This window comes from Fukomys damarensis, unplaced genomic scaffold, assembly GCF_012274545.1.
Source record: "Fukomys damarensis isolate Sample0158 unplaced genomic scaffold, DMR_v1.0_HiC HiC_scaffold_1, whole genome shotgun sequence".
Lineage (NCBI taxonomy): Eukaryota > Metazoa > Chordata > Mammalia > Rodentia > Bathyergidae > Fukomys > Fukomys damarensis.
Window position 1 is genome coordinate 30,432,780 of NW_022900913.1, and position 18,745 is coordinate 30,451,524.

The 18,745-nt window shown below is 32.2% G+C and overlaps 1 protein-coding gene across 7 annotated transcripts in view; it reads right to left on the reverse strand.

Annotated features, from left to right (window-relative positions):
• Positions 1–18,745, reverse strand: part of Rictor (RPTOR independent companion of MTOR complex 2) — a 122,723-nt gene that overhangs the window by 63,721 nt on the left and 40,257 nt on the right. For all 7 annotated transcript variants that reach the window (XM_010607748.2, XM_010607750.2, XM_010607755.2 and 4 more), the window contains 3 exons: positions 12,352–12,416; positions 10,027–10,158; positions 4,543–4,606 (listed from right to left, as the gene is read on the reverse strand). In XM_010607748.2, coding sequence (XP_010606050.1) covers positions 4,543–4,606; positions 10,027–10,158; positions 12,352–12,416 — 261 coding nt within the window. The remainder of the gene's footprint in view (positions 1–4,542; positions 4,607–10,026; positions 10,159–12,351; positions 12,417–18,745) is intronic.

Sequence of the window (18,745 nt, forward strand, 5' to 3'; positions counted from 1 at the left end):
CGCATCTACATCCTGATTCTTTCTTCATATACAATGACCATCAATGTTTCAAAGTACCTCATGAACACCTTTTTTCCTATATCTGTCTTCTACCAATTAATTTAAGCTTTTATTCATTCTCACTTTGCAGCAATAGACTCCAATGAACCCCCTAAACTCAACCCACAGCCCCCATCAGTAATTTGTTATTATTCCAATAGGCAAAATTAATTAATCATAACTTTTTTTTCAGCTTTAACTGAGTTTATTGGTACATTTTAGGGATACAGTACAGTAACATTCATTGTTGGGATCTTGCACCTCTACATGACAGGTCTTGGTTCTCATTTTTTCCCCTTGTCCCTGCCCTCCTTTCACCCCCCTCCTGCCCTCCTCATTTACAAACACTTTATTTCCATCTTTTCATTATCTCACATTTTTTTCTTTTCCCTTATTACACTTCCCCTACCCATTCCAATATCACAAGTCACAGGGTGTTGTGGGGGTTTACTCCTATACCAGCTTTTTAGGAGGCTGAGGCAAAAAGGCTACAAATTCAATGCCAGCTGGGCAACTTAGTGAAAATCTATTTCAAAATAAAATGCAAAAAGGGGAGAGGATGTAGCTCAGTGGCAGAGCGCATGCCAAACATATACAATGCCCTGGGTTGAACCATAGTACTGAAAAAAAAAATCCTGATGAAAATAGCACATTATCTGGTGATGGAAATTAGGATCAATCTCACTCAGAACAAAAGACCTAATTGGCTATAATACAGTGCATTTGGAATACTGAACAGACAACATATACCTATAATTTACAAAATAGAAAACAAGTAGGTAATCATTTCTTAATAAAGACTACTTAACAGACAATATATTTAAAAATAAGTTCCTACAGTGACAAAAGAAAAAATTTTCTTTATTTGGGTAGTAAGGAAATTAATCCATCTTGGAATTTACAGAAATTATACGCCTGTTAGAAAAAGAAAAACTTATGTAATGAAACAATTACAGGACATGATAATTAAATAAAAGATATACCGTACAATTAAGGATTACAGGGGATCAAAGTAAAAATCTATACTGGTTAGAGTAGTTATAGGTAGTTTATTTTGTTTAAGCAGAATTAGGTGATATTACAAAGTTCAGCTAAAATTATAGAATATAATTTCACAATCATAAAATCAGTATATTTTTAATCATTATACAATCTAGGCAAGCTTCCATATCTGTTTTTACCTTATTAAAGGAGGAGGGGAATAATAGAAAACTGATCTCCCTGAATGAAAAAATTCTAATCTCAAATTAATTTGTATTTTAATACTTTCAGTCTATTACTGGGCTTGTACGGAGTCTAGAAGAAAATTTCTTCAAACTTCAGAATGCATGTGAAATATTCTGAAAAGTGTTGGCTAAAAAGCCAGACAATTGGCTTTGAGAACCATGCTATTGATAAATTATGTTACCTTCGCCAAATCAATCCTCTTTGTGTCTCAATTTGCTTATTTAGAAAATAAAGATGTGTATGAACCTATGGCTTCTAGAATTTCAAGCACAGTATAAAATTTCTACCTTAGGAATTTCATGTGTCTATTAACATACAGTATTTAATTATATAGACTGTGTTATGAAACAAATACATAAAATTTGCCTTTTCAAAAAGTGAAATGATTAATATGTGCAAAGAACCTCTTAATTCTAAAATCAGAGAATGCTTTTCTCATAAATCAAAGAATATTCAAGGGAGAAGACACAGAATTCCATCACTGTTGTATGTGATCTCTTCTGGCATAATAGGGCAGACATATACGAAATAAAGATAAGGACTAGGTAATAAATTTATGGAATACTACAAAGGATTTAGTTTTTTGTTTGTTTGGGTTTTTTTTGTGTTTTTTTTTTTTTTTTGGTACCAGGCATTGAACTCAGGACCTTGTGCTTGCTAAATCCCTGGCCCAGAAGTCCTTAGTTCTTTAGGAGGAATTTCTAAAATTGGAGCTGAAATTGGAAGATGAATATACTATAACAAGGGGTGGAAATGAAAGGAACAGGAAGAAAGCAACAACTGTAGCAGTGATGGTAGTTCACCTGCAAGTACAGCAGCAACAGTAACACAGGTTAGACAGAAATAACTACTTAGACCAAAAGTGAGTTCTGAATGTCAAAGTAGGTAGGCTGTAGTTGATGTATGTTTGCAATATAGAGTTTCTCTGCTCTAGCTTCGCAACTATCTTGCTGTGTACAAAGTTCATGTGATAACCATCAAATGAAATTCTTACCAACTGTAAAAAAACTGAGGTATTACTAATGCCTAAAGTAAATAAAAAATTATGAGTGAAAAAAATAGTGGCTTAAATTAGTAAAGTAATAAAATTTAAATAGGAAAAAGAAGATAGTAGCAACAGATGACCAGTGGGAAAATTACATGGAAAATTTATAAAATTGGAAAGGACTGCCTGGATAGAGTAGGAAAGAGGTTAAAAAAAATTAAGATACTGACAGAAAAGAGCAGAGAAAATCCTCCAAATTAATGAAGATAGGTGAAAGAAAGGAAAAGCAACATGAGTTATCATAGAGTAAGTCATCCTATAGCAAATAATTTTTTCCTTTATATTAATAATTCAATAAAAAGTTTCAACACTTTTTTTGAATGCATAAAATAAAAACTCACAGTAACATTACTATTTCAATTGTCAAAGTATTCTTGTAAATAAAGAAACAAGTACCTTCATATGCTAAAAGTAATAGTGAAATTATGTTGTCTCTGGCCCATAAAGGCCACTGTTTATTCAACAAATATACTTTACCTTTAAGTAATCCTTTTAGCTAAACCAAGGAGATATCCTATTCGAGCTACAACTCCTCCTTTGAGCCTCTATCCTACCAAGTTTGAGCAGTTTTCCTGCTCCTGGATTTAGAAATGATATGTGACTCAAATTACCAATTATCATAACTAAATATGATATGATATCAAGTATATTTATCAAATATGATAAATGCTATTTTTAAGAGTCTGCTTACTTTTACTGAGCTAGTTTATAAATTAACTTTTGACTTGCACAAGCTGGGGATTTGGCTCAGTTTCACTGCCTGCCTCACAAGCTCAAGGGCCCAAGTTCAATACCTGGTACCAAATAAACAAACAAATAAATAAAATAACTTTCACAAAATATTTTAGCACATCAAAATGAAATACTTAATAAACAATTCAAAGAAGCTAAATTTAATTCTTCAAAACTTTTTAAAATTCTTTTGAAAATAATTTCTAGGACAGCAATTCTCAATGTGAGCCAGAAAATTCTGAGGCTCCACAAAATTATGCCTACTGTTATTTCCATAGCAACAAAGACATTATTGATCTTTTTCACTCTTACTCTCACACAAGTTTATACAAAAATTTTCTAGTCTCTACTGCATGTGATAACACAACTGACTGAATGAGGAAGCAAATACTATAAGCACCTTGCTGTTTTCTATCAAGACATATATGAAAGAGAATTACAAAAATTGGAAAACACTAGTTTTCATGTTATTCATGTTTACATATAATAGGTTTATTGTAATTTGTATATATTAATATATATTTTAGTCCCCCATAAGATAAATATTGGCATATATAACCTAAAAATTCAGAAGTTGCTTTAGGTTCTTTAGAAACAAATTGTGTTTCTTTCTTTTAAACATTCATAGTATCAGGAGGGACTGCAGGAATAAATTAAAACTACAGATCATGAAAAGCCAATCATATCTCGATATAACAGTTTACTTATAACAAAATCTATCTCTAATACTGTTACTAGAGCTTTAAATCTCTTTTAAGACTTAACTCATCCATTTTCTTGTTTTTCTCTATGGCCAATTATGGGTACAATGTATAACCAAAAGGTAGCCAAGTGGAAGAAAAAGAAAACCGAGGGAATCTAGTTAATACACTAACTCAAAAGTCCATCATTCTGGGGCATGCAACAAATTCAAAGGTAGGGAAAGAGGAAAATAATTCTCAATTATTGTTCTGTTGCTTGGACACTGGAGTATCACATTAAACACCAAAATAATTCAGGAAGGCCTCTCATGACAAGCTTTGTAAGTTATCTTTAACACTCTTTGTTGAAGAGTTTAAATTATGACCTCTTATTCTATACAATGACTATTTATTACAACTGCCCATGAATTATATATCCAAATTCATCTTTAGAACAAGCTTGTAACTGCTTGTGACAACTATGTAATACTTTTAACTACAAGCATACAATCATGAGACAGTCAGGAGGGGGAGCAAGTAATCTCTTTCTCTAATAATTTATCAAAGCAGAAATTACATTTGCATTTCTACTGAAGAAAACAATATGCTTTATAAGAATATTGTCCTAACTATCCCCAATCACACAACAGTTACACGAAATATTTATGCTTATCTCAAACTTTAATAGCTTTAGTTAATTCATACTTAGCAAAATAAAAATGTTTAATGAAATTTAGGCTTTGTATTTAATAGATTTCATAACAATCTATATTTAACAGGAAAACCATAAATGTGCCTTTACTCTTATATAGAGCATACCTTTCTGACTAATCGAAGTGCTTGTGTCCTCTCTACCTCGTTGCTCTGCTGAATGTCAATGCACCTAAATAATACACAAAATATTACTCACTGATAAAATCTTAAAAAACAAGTTCTTGTATCATACCATTATGTCCTTCATAATGTCAATATACTATAGTAAAATTTTAAAACATGTTTTTCTATTACCAGCAAATATTTGTTTAGTTAACCTACACACCTCTAAGTATTTATTTTTATACAAACAATTATTTTTTTCATTTAAAACTTCAGGAAACTACAGCACTATCTATAAACTCAAAATAACATCTATACATCAAAATAGCAGAAATCTACAGAAAACAAAATTTTATAGATAAAATTCAGACATTTTATAAAAATTATAAAATAAAAATACCTTAAGCTTGTAGTTTGTGATTTTAACCAAGGCTTAAAGTTTATATATTAATTCTCTTATGTAATACCCACAAAAATTCTACTTTACTACAATGTAACAAGTTCTAAATTATCTTCAAGATTAATAATTGGTCAACTATCACTTAGTTGACATTTCTTCGTAAAATTTTTTGATCTAAGCTGAAATAATGTTTTATATACGGCAGGGCAATGTTTTATTTCAAATTTCTGTTTAGGCAGTTCAGTCCAATACTGAACTGTATTACTACTGAAAACTCATTTTTGTCTAAATGCTATTAATCTAGAGCAACACTATTACAAAGTAAATGGGGCCTATTACAAAGTAGCTACCAGTGGCAGAGTGCTTGACTAACATGTACTAAGGGACAGCAGCTACAGGGTAGCAAATAAACAAAAATAAAAATAAAGTAAATGAACACAGAAGCCCATTTCTAACCATTAACAAAAATACTTAGATCAGACCAACCCTTCTGCCAAAATCAACTATAAAATTGGAAAAATTTTGTAAAACAACTGCTAAAAGGCCAATGGAGAATAACCTTTGAAAAGAAAAAGCATTAAGGGAGTTCTAAGATTCACAGGCTTTGTCCCTGGGGCCATATGTCAACCTCCAGTTTTGGGGACATTCAGTCCTAACAGAAAGCAAAAGCCAGGCTGGACTAGAAAGACAAGAGTTTTAACATCAGGCAAGCAGCCCAAATGTTTGGTGGGGTTGAAGGGCAAATCTCAAAGACAAGAAAGCACAAGGATGTGAGGTAAAATCTGCATGCAATATTCTCTCCAAAACATTTGCCAGATTCTATGTTGTACAAAAGCAGAACAGGACTCCAAGAAACCAAGCAAAAACGCTACTCAAAAAAGCAAAGTAACATAATAGTGATGTCAACCACTACAGCATAGTCTACAGCTTAGGGTTCAAAGGCTGCCCCAAGGGGAACAAGTTCTGACAAATATTTATACTTTAAATTGATATCCCAAATTGACATTTCTTAGGATCAAAGACAAAAATAAAAACAAGTTTAACAGAATCAGTGTAATAAATCAACACTCCAGAATAAAACTTTACTCTCTTAAAAGGATAATAATAATCTGGAGCCAGTAATCGTGATACCAATGTTCACACTCGAATACTTGGTATGAGGCATGATTTAAAACATACAGGCAAAACAAACAAAAGGGCCAAAGACCAAAAATTAAAAGGTTAAAATGACAACAGAAATAAGAACACAAGAAATTCACATACTGGAGATGTCAGAAGGGACTTCAAAATAACTACAGTTGATTAAAAAAAGAAGAAAAAAGCAGAGATCTGAAAATTTTAAAGAATAAATTAAATCACAAGACAATAATGAAGAAGTCAAGAGACTGATTTATTGGGCCAGGGATTTAGCTCATTGGTACCGTGCCTTCCACTCAAGCGCAAGGTCCTGAGTTTGATCCCTGGTACCAGAAACAAACACACACACACACACACACACACACACAAAGAGAGACTGATTTATTATTAGTAGTAAGATAGACTCAAATATAATATAGTAAGTAGAAAGCAAGCACCTTGCAGAACCACTGCCAAAAGATGGAAAACTACAATAGAAACACCAGAGACATGGGGGATAGTGAAAAGATACAACATGTATAGGTGGACTACTAGAAATCAGGAAAGAATATAACAGATAAAAAACAACCTTTAAAGTAGAAATTGAATAAAAAGATACCATTTACAAAGTAGAGAAGCTATTATCTAATAGTTAAAAAGAAAAGAGAAAGCCAGAAGACAATTTGTAAGATATGAAAAACAATGACTGGAATCAAAAGCAAGCTTTCAGTTATGAAGACTATTTACAGACAAATAGAAGATAAGAAAATCCACCTCTCATACAAAAAAATGGTAAAAGAAATTCATCAAATAGAGAAAGAATGATTCCAAGTTGAAAGCTCAGAAATAAATACAAAAAGGACAAATACTACAATGGGTAAACAACATAAGTAAATAGAGTTGCAACTTAAAATAGTAAATGGACTACTTTGTGGGGGTTGAAACATATGTAAGAAGTAAATCATAACAATAGACAAAAAGCAGACCAGAGAAGACATAAACTGTAAAAGGTTTCTTACATTTTTCTGGGAATAATCAAATCTACTGCAAGAAGTATCACCAAGACACTAATAGAAGAGGGAAAAAATTCTTGATTAAAAAAAAAAAAATACAAGAACAAAGAAACGATGTGACAGACTACATATAGCAAGCTAACAAAATCAAATTAGAAAATTAATAGTGAGATATCAAACTTGTAAAAAATAATTACATTAGCTCTAGTTCAAAAATCATGCACATAGTAAATGACCAGAAATAAGTAGTTTGAATATTTCAATTAAAAAATAAAGAAGTTCAAATGAGATGCTGAAAATAATCTAAGATGTTTTTAGGAGGAAAGTCAAGTGTAAGGATAAATGGGAAAGATTCAAACACTAAGCCAAAGAAAGACAGTGATGCTGTATTATTAGACAATATAAACAATTATGTAAGAAGTACATAAGGAATAAAGAGGGATATTTCATAACTATAAAAAGATTAGCCCGATATGAACACAATTCTAAATATAAATATAATAAAGTTTCAAACTATATAAAGCTTAAGCTGATACAAGAAAAAAAATGACTAGGCTAGGGCTATGGCACTTGCCTGCTAGCATGCATAAGACCTTCGGTTCACTATCTAGTGAAAAAGAAAGATAGAAAAAAAGGTATGTTATATCTATTAAAAAATTAAACCCATACTTTAAACATTTCCTAAAAAAGACCAATGAGAATCAGTGGGGAATTCTAGTAATTATACTGGGAGGAAAAAAGAATCTATGTATCTATATATCTGTAGATATATAAATATACATATATATATATATATACACATATACCTACATATACATACATATATATATGTATGTATATGTATGTATATATAGTTATATGTGTGTGGGTGTATTATAAAACCTCCCAGAGAATAGAGGACAATACTTTTAGATGTTTATAAAATATACTCCTGATAACAAAAATCAAAGATACTAGTGTAATGAAAAGAAAAACAGCAGTAAAACATAGGTGTAAAAATCTGCAAAATATTATCAATTCAGTCATATAAAGGGTATGAAAGCATGAACAAGTGGTGTTCATTTCAAGAACACAAAGTAAAACTGTGAGGAAAATTCACTAAAAGTATTTATACAAAGAATATAAATGATGATGAAATACTGAACATTTTCCACCTGAGTTTAGAAGTGCAACATTCATCATTTCTTTTATCTTTTTGAACTCAGGCCCTTGTGCTTGTGAGGCAGGCAGCGGGGAACCACTGAGCCAAATCCCTGGCCCTCATTAATCATTTCTGTTTAATGCAATATTCTAACAAGTGCAGTAAGGCATAAATATATAAAATGATGGGAAAGAAGATATAGTCATCACAAGCAATGTTTACATACAAAGAAAATCCAATATAATATATGAACACTCTATAAAATTTTAAGTGGATCATGCATGGCTATTATTCCAGCTACTCCAGAGGCTGAGGCAGAAAGACTATAGAAGGGGGACAACAAGTTCAAAGCCAGCCTGGGCAATTTAGTTGGATTTTCTGAAAGTAAAGATTTTAAAATGGGCTGGGATATAGATCAGTGGTAAAGTAGGATCCTGAGTAATGTTAAAAAAAAAAAAATTGTAAAAAAAATTTAGCCTAGGTAAGTATCAATACTTTCCTCTTTTTCTATATATTAGTAGCTAAAAACAGTAACAAAAAATTTTTAAACTATACTAATAACTATTATTTACACAAATCTAACAAAAAAATGAATAAACCTTACAAATAGATCAAGACCTCTGGTTGAGAAAAATTACAAAATTTTGTTAAGAAAAATCAAAATTTCCAATAAATTCTATTTAGAAGATTCAATTACAATGTCCATGCATCCTAAGTCAATGAAATACCTACTGAAATCCTAGAAAATTATTCAGAAATGCACAAAGATTCTAAAATGTATATGCAAATGCAGAACCAAAAAAAGTTAAGATATTCTTCAAGAAGGAAAATTAGAAGATTCACTTAATAATTATGAAGATGTATTGAAAAGCTGAGTAATCAAAATAGTAAAAAACTACTTCAAGAACAGACAGACCATCTAAAGAAAATGGAGAACACTTTGGATTTCATAAATTGGAACTTTTGTTCATCAAAGACTCATTAAAAAAGTAAAATGGGATGTCATACTTGAAGATATTCTCAGTATATATATACCTGCAAAGACTCATTTCCAGAAGACATCAAGAATTCCTACATAAGAAAGACAGATAATCCAATTTACAAATGAGCAAAAGACAAAAAGGATAACCACATTGGCAACAAACAAAAATTATTTAATATCATCACTCATCAAAGGAAATGAAAATTAAAACCAAAATAAGAACCCACACTAAAACAACACCAGTCAGGCTATAACTGAAGACTAAAAACAGCAAATGAACTCTCATACATTGCTGGTAGTATTATAAATCAGTACTATCACTTCGACAGCTACTTAGCAGTATCTACTAAAACTAAACAAATATAATACCCTACGTCCAGGCAATTCCATTTCTAAACATACCTAAGAGAAATGAAGGTACATGTCCACTAACAGACTCATACAAGAATTTTCAGGGCAACTGTATTCAAAATAGCAAAGCAGTAAGAACAATCTAGAAAATCACCAGAATAGTTTAACCATAAAACAAAACACTACACATCCATAAAAAAACCACATGTACATCAACATGGATAAATCTCACAGATGATTAAAGAAGGAAAAGACTACTGTATATTTCCAATGTGATACTCAAGAAATGGAAGAACTAGCTTACGATGGGAAAATTCAGAATAACATTTACTACTAATTGAAGATACAAAGGAGCTTTACTAATAGGCTGAAAATATGTTGTCGTACTTGGATGTATATGTAAAATTATCAAGCTTTACACTTCACAGTGCACAGGCTGAAATACAATACACAACTTTAAAAACATAAACTCTAGGAAAATTACCTTGCTATTAAATAGTCCACTTTCAATTTGAGCACCTTCTGCAGAATACTGGAGTCTTGTATAAGATATCGAAGTGCTCGTAGCCCTGCTGCTCGTACTTCTTTTGCTTCATTCAATAAAGCTAACCGCAAACTGTATGACAACACAGAAAGTTTTATTGCATGAGTTTCAAATACATATAAAATTACTATACAAATTAAGTATCCTCTAATCAAAATGTTTAGGATGAAAAGTGATTCAGATTCTCCAGTTCTTCAGATTTCAGAATAAAGTATATACTGATTCAAGAATTTAATTCTTTTCATGATTCTGGGCACAAACTGAACTGGATGAGAACCAAATCAAATTCAATGGTTAGGCTCAATGTTGACCTTATGGTAAATTTGATTCAGTTCTTGTCCAATTCACTTGTGACCAGCATCAAGGAAAGAATTAAGTTCATGAATAGAGGTGCCACTATATTTGCACAGAATATACCAATTGAACATTTTCAATCTGAAAATCCAAAATCCAAAACTTTTTCAACACTGACATGACACTAAGAACATTTCAAATTTTGGAATGTTTCAGATTTCACATTTTCTGATTAGATATGTTGCACCTACATCAAATTCTCCCTCAGTCAAGATATGAAAAAGGTCTAGTCATGTATGACTTCATTTAATCACATTTTACTTTTATAAAAACCACACAATACAAACCATTGAGACTTCATTTGATGATAGTCAGTTTCAATCAGTGCCTCCTCTGGCACACTGTCAGTCAGGCAAATGTGACTGAATTTTATTCTCTTCCATAGTTCATTTTATATAGGCAATGGGAAATTAAGTACGCTTTTGCCAAGTTCTATCATATGTCTCTACAATCTATTCCCTTTTACATGCCTTGCTGCTCCTACATCTCCCAGAAAAATCACTGGTTTAAAAATATAGAAATGTAACAACACCAGGCTCAGACTAGTGTATCAATTTTTATTTTTTATTAGTGCATGCTTGTAGTACATGTTTAAGTTCCTTTTGTGTAGCTGGTACATACAAATGGCACATTTTATAGTTCCTTTTTTCATCACCCTTCTCCCCACTCCCTCATCCTCCATCTCTTGATCCCTTTCCCATTTGAGAAAATCTATCTCCCTACTTCCTATTATCTACCCTTTACTTTGCTATTTATTTAAAATTTGGGTTTCTCATATAAGAGGAACAATGATATTTAAGTTTGTAGGTCTGATTTATTTCACTTCAGATGGTCTTAAGGTATATCCATTTTCCTATAGATGACGCTTTCTACCACTGTGGTACTCCATTGTGCGTAAATACCACATTTTCTTCATCCATTCATCTGTTGATGGACATACAGGCTGATTCTCAGATTTAGCTATTGTGAATTGTACTGCTATAAACATGGGTATCCACGTTAATATGATGTCTTTATAACTATTTTGGGAAGATGCCCAGAAAGGGAATAGCTGATTCAAGTCAAATTTCTAATTTTAGTTTTTCGAGGAATCTCCATGATTTCCATAGTGGTTGGGCTAATTTACATTCCCATCAATAATGGAGAAGGGTTCCTTTTTGCCCAATAGCCTTGCCAGCATTTGTTATTATTTGATTTCTTAATGATGGTCATTCTTTCTGGGGTAAGATGGAACCTTAGTGCTGTTTGAATTCAAATTTCTCCAAGGGTCAGAGATGTTGGAACATTTCTTCATGTATTTATTTATATTTGTCTATGAAGTGCCTATTTATTTTACTTGCCCATTTTGTGATTGGGTTATTTTGGAGGGGTCTAATTTTTTAAAAATTATTTTTATATTGTAGAGATTAGTCCTTTATCTGAGAGATAGGTGGAAAACATTTTTTGCCCAGAATGTTGGTTTTCTTTTCATTCTGTTGGTTCTTTTGCTGTGCAGAAGCTTTTTAACTCAACACTGCATTAATTCTATACCTCAGGGCATACAATAAGATGTTGTGAAACTACACTCTAGCAGTGTGCTTGGGCAAGTCCAGTTTGTGTAAGTGCATTTTCTATTAGGTATGACACACATATATAGGTACTTCTCATTCTTGGGAAGAAAGTGTGAATCAGTGTGCAAATTTCAGATTCAATTTACAAGTTTAAATTATACAACTCTAGGCATTGGTAATTATATCACATAAAAATCACAACATAAAACTACAGCACTCTTGAATTTTTCTACTTTTTAAGCAGCTGTTTCTACAAAATCAAATCATGAGGTGCAGTATTATATGATTTCACATTTAAAATAGCTAAAATTGAAATACTAAGATTTAGAAGGGATAGGAAAGAGAACTAAATTACACTTACCATATTATGATATCTTCATAGTTAAAGCCCAGTTTTTCTTCACTGTGGCCAATATCACACAGAAGCTGTTTAAAAAAGTGTAAATTCATAAGTTGTGAGTTGAAATATTTATGTACATTATAATTTTAGTCTAGAAAATGTTTTCCTCTAGTAAAATTCTGAAAAATAATAAAATTCTGTTAAAACACAGCTTTATTCCAATCATCTCTTTTTACCTGACCAGTGTTAGATTTCTTTTTAGAAAATGATCATTTTTTTTTATTTTTTCACTCAGTAATTTACTGTTTTAAAAACTGTTCTTTTACTGGTTAGCAGGTTAGCAAAAGTTTATAATATCCATTGTTGACTTATTAGCCTAACAGAAAAGATTCCTTTACCATGTCCTCAATAATGATAGAATTTTACATTTTAACTACACTTTCCCTCTCACATTCCATGTTGTTTTTTCTACTTAGATTTAAGCTCCATAAGAGCTCACCGTTAATTTTTTTAGCCACTCTCTGTTGATGTTTGCTCACATACGATTCTTTTACTACTATTCAACCTTCTCTTTATTTTAGTGGTTCCATAATATAACATTCTCCCTCCTGGCTCAACATACTGACATATTTTGTTGATGGTTTTTCATTTAATTTTAGCCTGGGTTGCTAGTTATAATCCTTTTGGTTTTTCTCTGGAAATGATTTTTTTTAAACTACTTTCATTTGTGATTTTTTTGGATAAACAGAATTTTAGGCTAGCTCCTATTACTTCTAACAGCTTCAGTTTACTCTGTTAGGAGGTCTACCCTATGTCTTATTGTTTCTCTTCTGAATGGCATGTCCTTTTTCTAAGGCTTACTTTATTTTTTAATTTTTGGTTTTCAGCAATCTTCTTACAATGTGTCCACGTGGTTTCCTTTGTAATCATCCTGCTTAGGATAAACAAAACTTCTAAATCTCTAGGTGAATATATTTTATTAGTTTAGAACATTCTATGTATTACCTCTTCAAAATTAATTTGACCCAACTCTATATCCTTCCTGTGGTAACTCAATTACATGTATGTGAGATCTTTTCAAGCAAACCATAAATCTCTAAATTATCTTTGCTATTTTTTTCTATTTTCTTTTATCTCAATGTTTTGATTTAATATTTCCTACCAACCTGTTTTCAGTTATGTTCAATTGTTTATTACATTTATCTAATGAGGTGATTCTGTCCTCCAGTAACAGGGATTGACTCCAGGGCCTTTGCACCAGGGTACATCCCCAAGCCATTATTTTTATTTGAGACATGTTCTCACTAAGTTGTCAAGATGCCCAGGCTGAGTTTGAATTTGCAATCCCACTCCCAAAGTCCTGAGATTTCAGGCATGCATCACCACACCTGGCTTCTAAAGAGTAGAGTTTTTGTCTTGATTTCTATTTAATTTTTTTAGATATTCAAATACTTTATTGAAAATCTTGACTTTATCTATTTTCTTCATAGTTTCATCCATTTTCTTGACATATTAATCAGTTAATAAAAGTTCTTGTCACCTAAATGTATGCGAATGATGTGGATCACCTCTGGGTCTCTCTTTTATTAGCCGTTTTCCTTTTTGTTCTAGTTATATAATCAAACATGTCCTTCTGCAGCTCCTGTAATTTTCAATTGTGTGCACAACTTGCTGAGATTCCTGATGGTATCTTTCTCCATAGAGAGGTTAGCCCTCTCTGTTAGGCTATTGTATAGTGAGTGAGTGCTGAGTTCAAGTTAGGCAGCTCTCCTAATTAGAGTCAAGTTTTAGTTTTTCCTAGCCCCTAACATTTCAACTGAAAGCATGTTGTTAAATGACCAAGTCCAAAAAAGATAACAAATTTAACTTTTAAGATAAAAATACCATAAGCTTCACCTCTAATTTTAAAATGTTTTTCTGCTTAAACTTTCCCATTCTAGGCAGCCCTAGGAATCAAAGAAGGTACTTAGGGGCAAATCTTGTTTGATACACCCTATGGTGTCACCAAAAAACATCTGCTTTTTGTCTTTAAGCAGTAGTTCTCATAGGCATACTGTTTAAAACTCTAGTTTCCTGCAACAGCAGCAAGTATTCCTTAGGCACTACCTCTCAGAAAAGGAATCTCACTTCTATAAAATTTTCTCTTCTCTGAAACTGTGCCCCTCTTCCCCCACACCGAGAAATTTCCTGTAATCTTCAAACAGGCTTACTTAGTTGTTTTCATCAGGAGTACTGGTCTAATACTACTAGTTAACTGGATCCTGCATGGATGATTATAGGCATCTTAAATCTAGGTGTGAGTTTTAAAATTTTTATGTAAAAGTTACATAAAAACTTCCTCAAGTTATATACTTGAGCTAAGTGAAATCGATTAAAGAGAAAGTAAATCATTTAAGTTTTTTTCTTTAATCAACATTAAAGGGCTGGGGATTTAGCTCAGTGGTTCTGGCACCTGCCTTGGAAGCACAAGGACTTGAGTTCAATCCCTGCTACCAAAAAAAAATCCCAAACAAACAAAACATTAAAGACTTCAGAAGGGTATCCAAAGTACTATTATTATGCTAGCTTGACATGAAATTATAAATATGTATTATAACTATACAGAGAACAACAACCTGCCACATGTACCACCATGTGAAAAGAATGTACATTAAGATAAAGCCAGTAAGTAAAACATCCTCTCCCAATTCTTCTTTAGAGGTAAAAAAACCCAAAAACCAAAAACAAGCAAACAAAACAGAACAAAAACAAACATATAATCCAAATAGATTAGGGTGGAGGACAGGAATAAAGTAGCTGTTCTCAGTATGAAAGCAGCATATATAATATTTATAAAATCCTTTGAATTCTAAAATATAATGAAGAGGCTTTAGACTTTCAAAAGAATGTCAATTATTTTCCTCTTATTTTTATTGTTTCAATGAACAACACTACAAGTATTTAAAAACTGAAAGGATGCGTTTTTACAGCTCCATATAGACTTAAAACAGTAAGATTTTCTAAGTTTTAAGAGCAGAATAAAAATTTTCTATACCACTAAAAAAGTAATTTATATCCAAAATAAAAAGGCAAGTAATGTAGTACTCAAAAATATTTGCAACAAACTTAATGGTAAAAGGATTATACCAATATGCTAGGGTTATAACAAACAACACAAACTAGGTGACTTTAAAAAAACTTTCTCTTGATTTGGGAGTCCTGCAGTCCTAGATCAAGGGGTTGGTGGGGTTTTTGTGTTTTGTTGTTGTTTTGTGGTATACTGGGGATTGAACCCAGGGCCTATGCTCTAAACTATGTCCCAACCCCCTTTTAAAGTTTTGTAAAAAACAGGGATTCAATAAGTCTGTATGTTGTACAGGCTGGGCTCAAACTTGCTATCTATCTGCCTCAACTTCCTTGAGATTTCAGGCAAGCAATACCACTCCAGGATTGGGATTGTATACTTTTACAAGACTGTCCTCCTGGTTGGGGATTTAGTTCAGTGCAAGGTAGTCCTGAGTTCGATCCCTGGTACCAAAAAAAGAAAAAGAAATAAAAGACTCTGCCCTTGGCACATAGATGGCTATTTTTGGTGTCTTCTCATGGTCTTCCCTTGCATGTGTCTGTTATAATCTCCTCTTCTTACAAGGGCACCATTCATAAAAATTAGGTTTACCCATATTTTTTCATTTTACTGACTTTACAATGTATCAGTGTTTTAGTTTCTTCCTTGTTGTGGGACAAAATACCTGATAACCACAAATTAAAGGAGAAGAGGTTTATTTTGGTTCACAGTGTGTAGAGGTTTCAATGAATAGTCAGTTGGCTCCAAGGAAGGGTGGTGTGGCAAGAGAGAGCTCACGGCAAGGCAGTCAAGCAGGAAGCAGTAATAATATACAAAGTACACACACAAACACACCCAGGGTACACCCTCAGTACCCACCTCTTCCCACCAGGCTTCACCTCCCAACATCAAACCCAGCTATAAATTCTATCAGGGATGAATTCAATGATGATCTAAGCACCTTCAAAAATCCTCACCTATGATCACATGAGGCTTTGGGGGGACATCTAGATAAAAAATATCAAAATTAGCACTGTAACAGGAACCCATAAGCTAAATTACTAGACACTACACTCTTCACAGGTGTTAGCATTTCATATACCATGTGGGCTTTTTACTTTTGTTTTGTTTTCCTATGAGAGGGCTATTCTCTCCCTTTTAAGATCGAAAGTAGTAAAAGATTATGCATTTTAGATGAGAGGGCTGTTCTCTCCATTTTGATGGAAAGTATCAAATATAATGCATCTCAGTCATATAGAAAGTATTTTTCTGAAGAAAAAAATCAACACAGAAGAAAGTATGACTTAGAGACAGAATATAACTGGCAATAGGGCTTTGGGTCTGGCTCAGTAGCAGAATGCTTGCCTAGTATGTGAAAGGCCCAGAGTTCAATCCCTAACACCAGGAAAAGAAAAAGAAAAAAGATGTAACTGACAATTTTTCAACTCCTGGGTTGTTTGCTTAAAATCAGGATCCAACATCCAGAGTTCAATCCCTAACACCAGGAAAAGAAAAAGAAAAAAGATGTAACTGACAATTTTACAACTCCTGGTTGTTTGCTTAAAATTAGGATCCAACATCTGCTCCTAATTATAGAGGGAAATAACTTTTTACTTTAGTTAAGATAAATTAAGTCTGTTACTTACACAGCAACTTACATATTTTAAGTATTATCAGAAGTCCACTATTATTTAATGAGTATAACATGCTAAATGTAATCTTTTTTTATATAAGCAAAACAAATATTACTTACTAATCTCATTTTTAAATAAGGTTAAGTGCCAGTAATGTGGCTCAGTGGTATACTGCACCTGCTACCATGCACCAGGCCTTAGGTTTAATACCTAGAACCAAAACATTTTTTTTTAAGAAAGAGAGTCAGGAGCAATGGCACAAGCCTGTAATCCCAGCACTCTATGAGGCTGGGATCACAAGTTTGAGCCTGGCCTGTACAACTTAATAAGACCTTGTCCCAAAGTAAAAAATGGGCTGGAGATCAACAATATTATATTCTGAAAAAGTTCAATTAAAGCCATAAATCACTTCTAGGTAATTGAAAATTTTCTGTGATGTTTATTAAAATGACTTTTTAAAGGTTTAATGATATGCTAGACTGGGTATTTCCATTTTACTTATATTGCTCTGAAGGTTCAATGAAAGAGTTCTCCTAAATAAACAAGAGGTAATAACTCAGACTTTAAAAAAATTTATCACACAGAATTTCATAGCACAGGTTTTCATAGGAAATTTAGACAACATTCACAGCAACTACAAAAAAAGACTGATACATACAAAAAAATAAAGCATCCTATGGTATATTAAGATACACAATAAAAAAGCAATATACACATTTAATACACACATACATACTTAAATACTTAAATACATATACATTTATATACATGCATACATATCAAAAACACTGCATCATAATAAACAAAAATAAAATAACACTACATAAGAAACTTCACTTTGTTTAGTTTACATAATTCTCACAACACAACTAAATGAAGCACACACATACACACTCCTATTTAAATTTATAATTATACCAGAAAAGAAATAAGTACTTTCTAGTAGTAAGTTACCTCTAGAAAATGGTATTTTTGGATTAGGGAAAAAGGCAGAAATGGTTAGGAGTATTTTCACTTTTTATTATAAATTCTTCTGTCACTTTTAACTTTTTTAATTTAGCTTAGTACTCTTTTTTACATTAAAAAAAGAGAACAAAATAAAGTATCCAGAGCTTTTACTGCAGATTTAGAAAAAGAGAACTGTTAGAATGTAAAATAGATGAAGGTCTTTAGATTATGAGCATGTTGTCAGTTTTAAAAATAGAATGGTACGATAATATTCATGAGCAGTCTGCTATACACATTACTTTTGTGAAATGATGTCAGAAGGCAAGCATGGTGTGTGATATTCACATGGTTAAAGGATCACATCACTAGCTCTCTCTCTTCATACCTTAAAAGGAGGTTTTTGAGTTGAAGTTCACCCTATACAACATTTTAATGCCCCATCTACTAGGAGGCTTAACCCCAACAGCTAGCCTTATATTTAGTAACAAAACAAATGCTGTGAAAAGGAAATTTTATATTTAAAATGCAAAATTTCCTCCAATAATACAGTTTAACACCTATTATGTAATAAGTTTTGAGGTAGCGACAAATATTAGTTAAAAAAAAACAATGTATTTCTTGTGTTGGAGAAACTGGGATGGTAATCCTCAACAATACAAAATTTAGCAGACATACATATAACCAATGGAAATACGGAGGAGGCTGACTAGCTCCACAGCATCCTGCAATCATTTTTATTTTCTTACTCTAAAAAGTTATTCTTAGCTTTACTTCTGTAAGAATTTCTAAA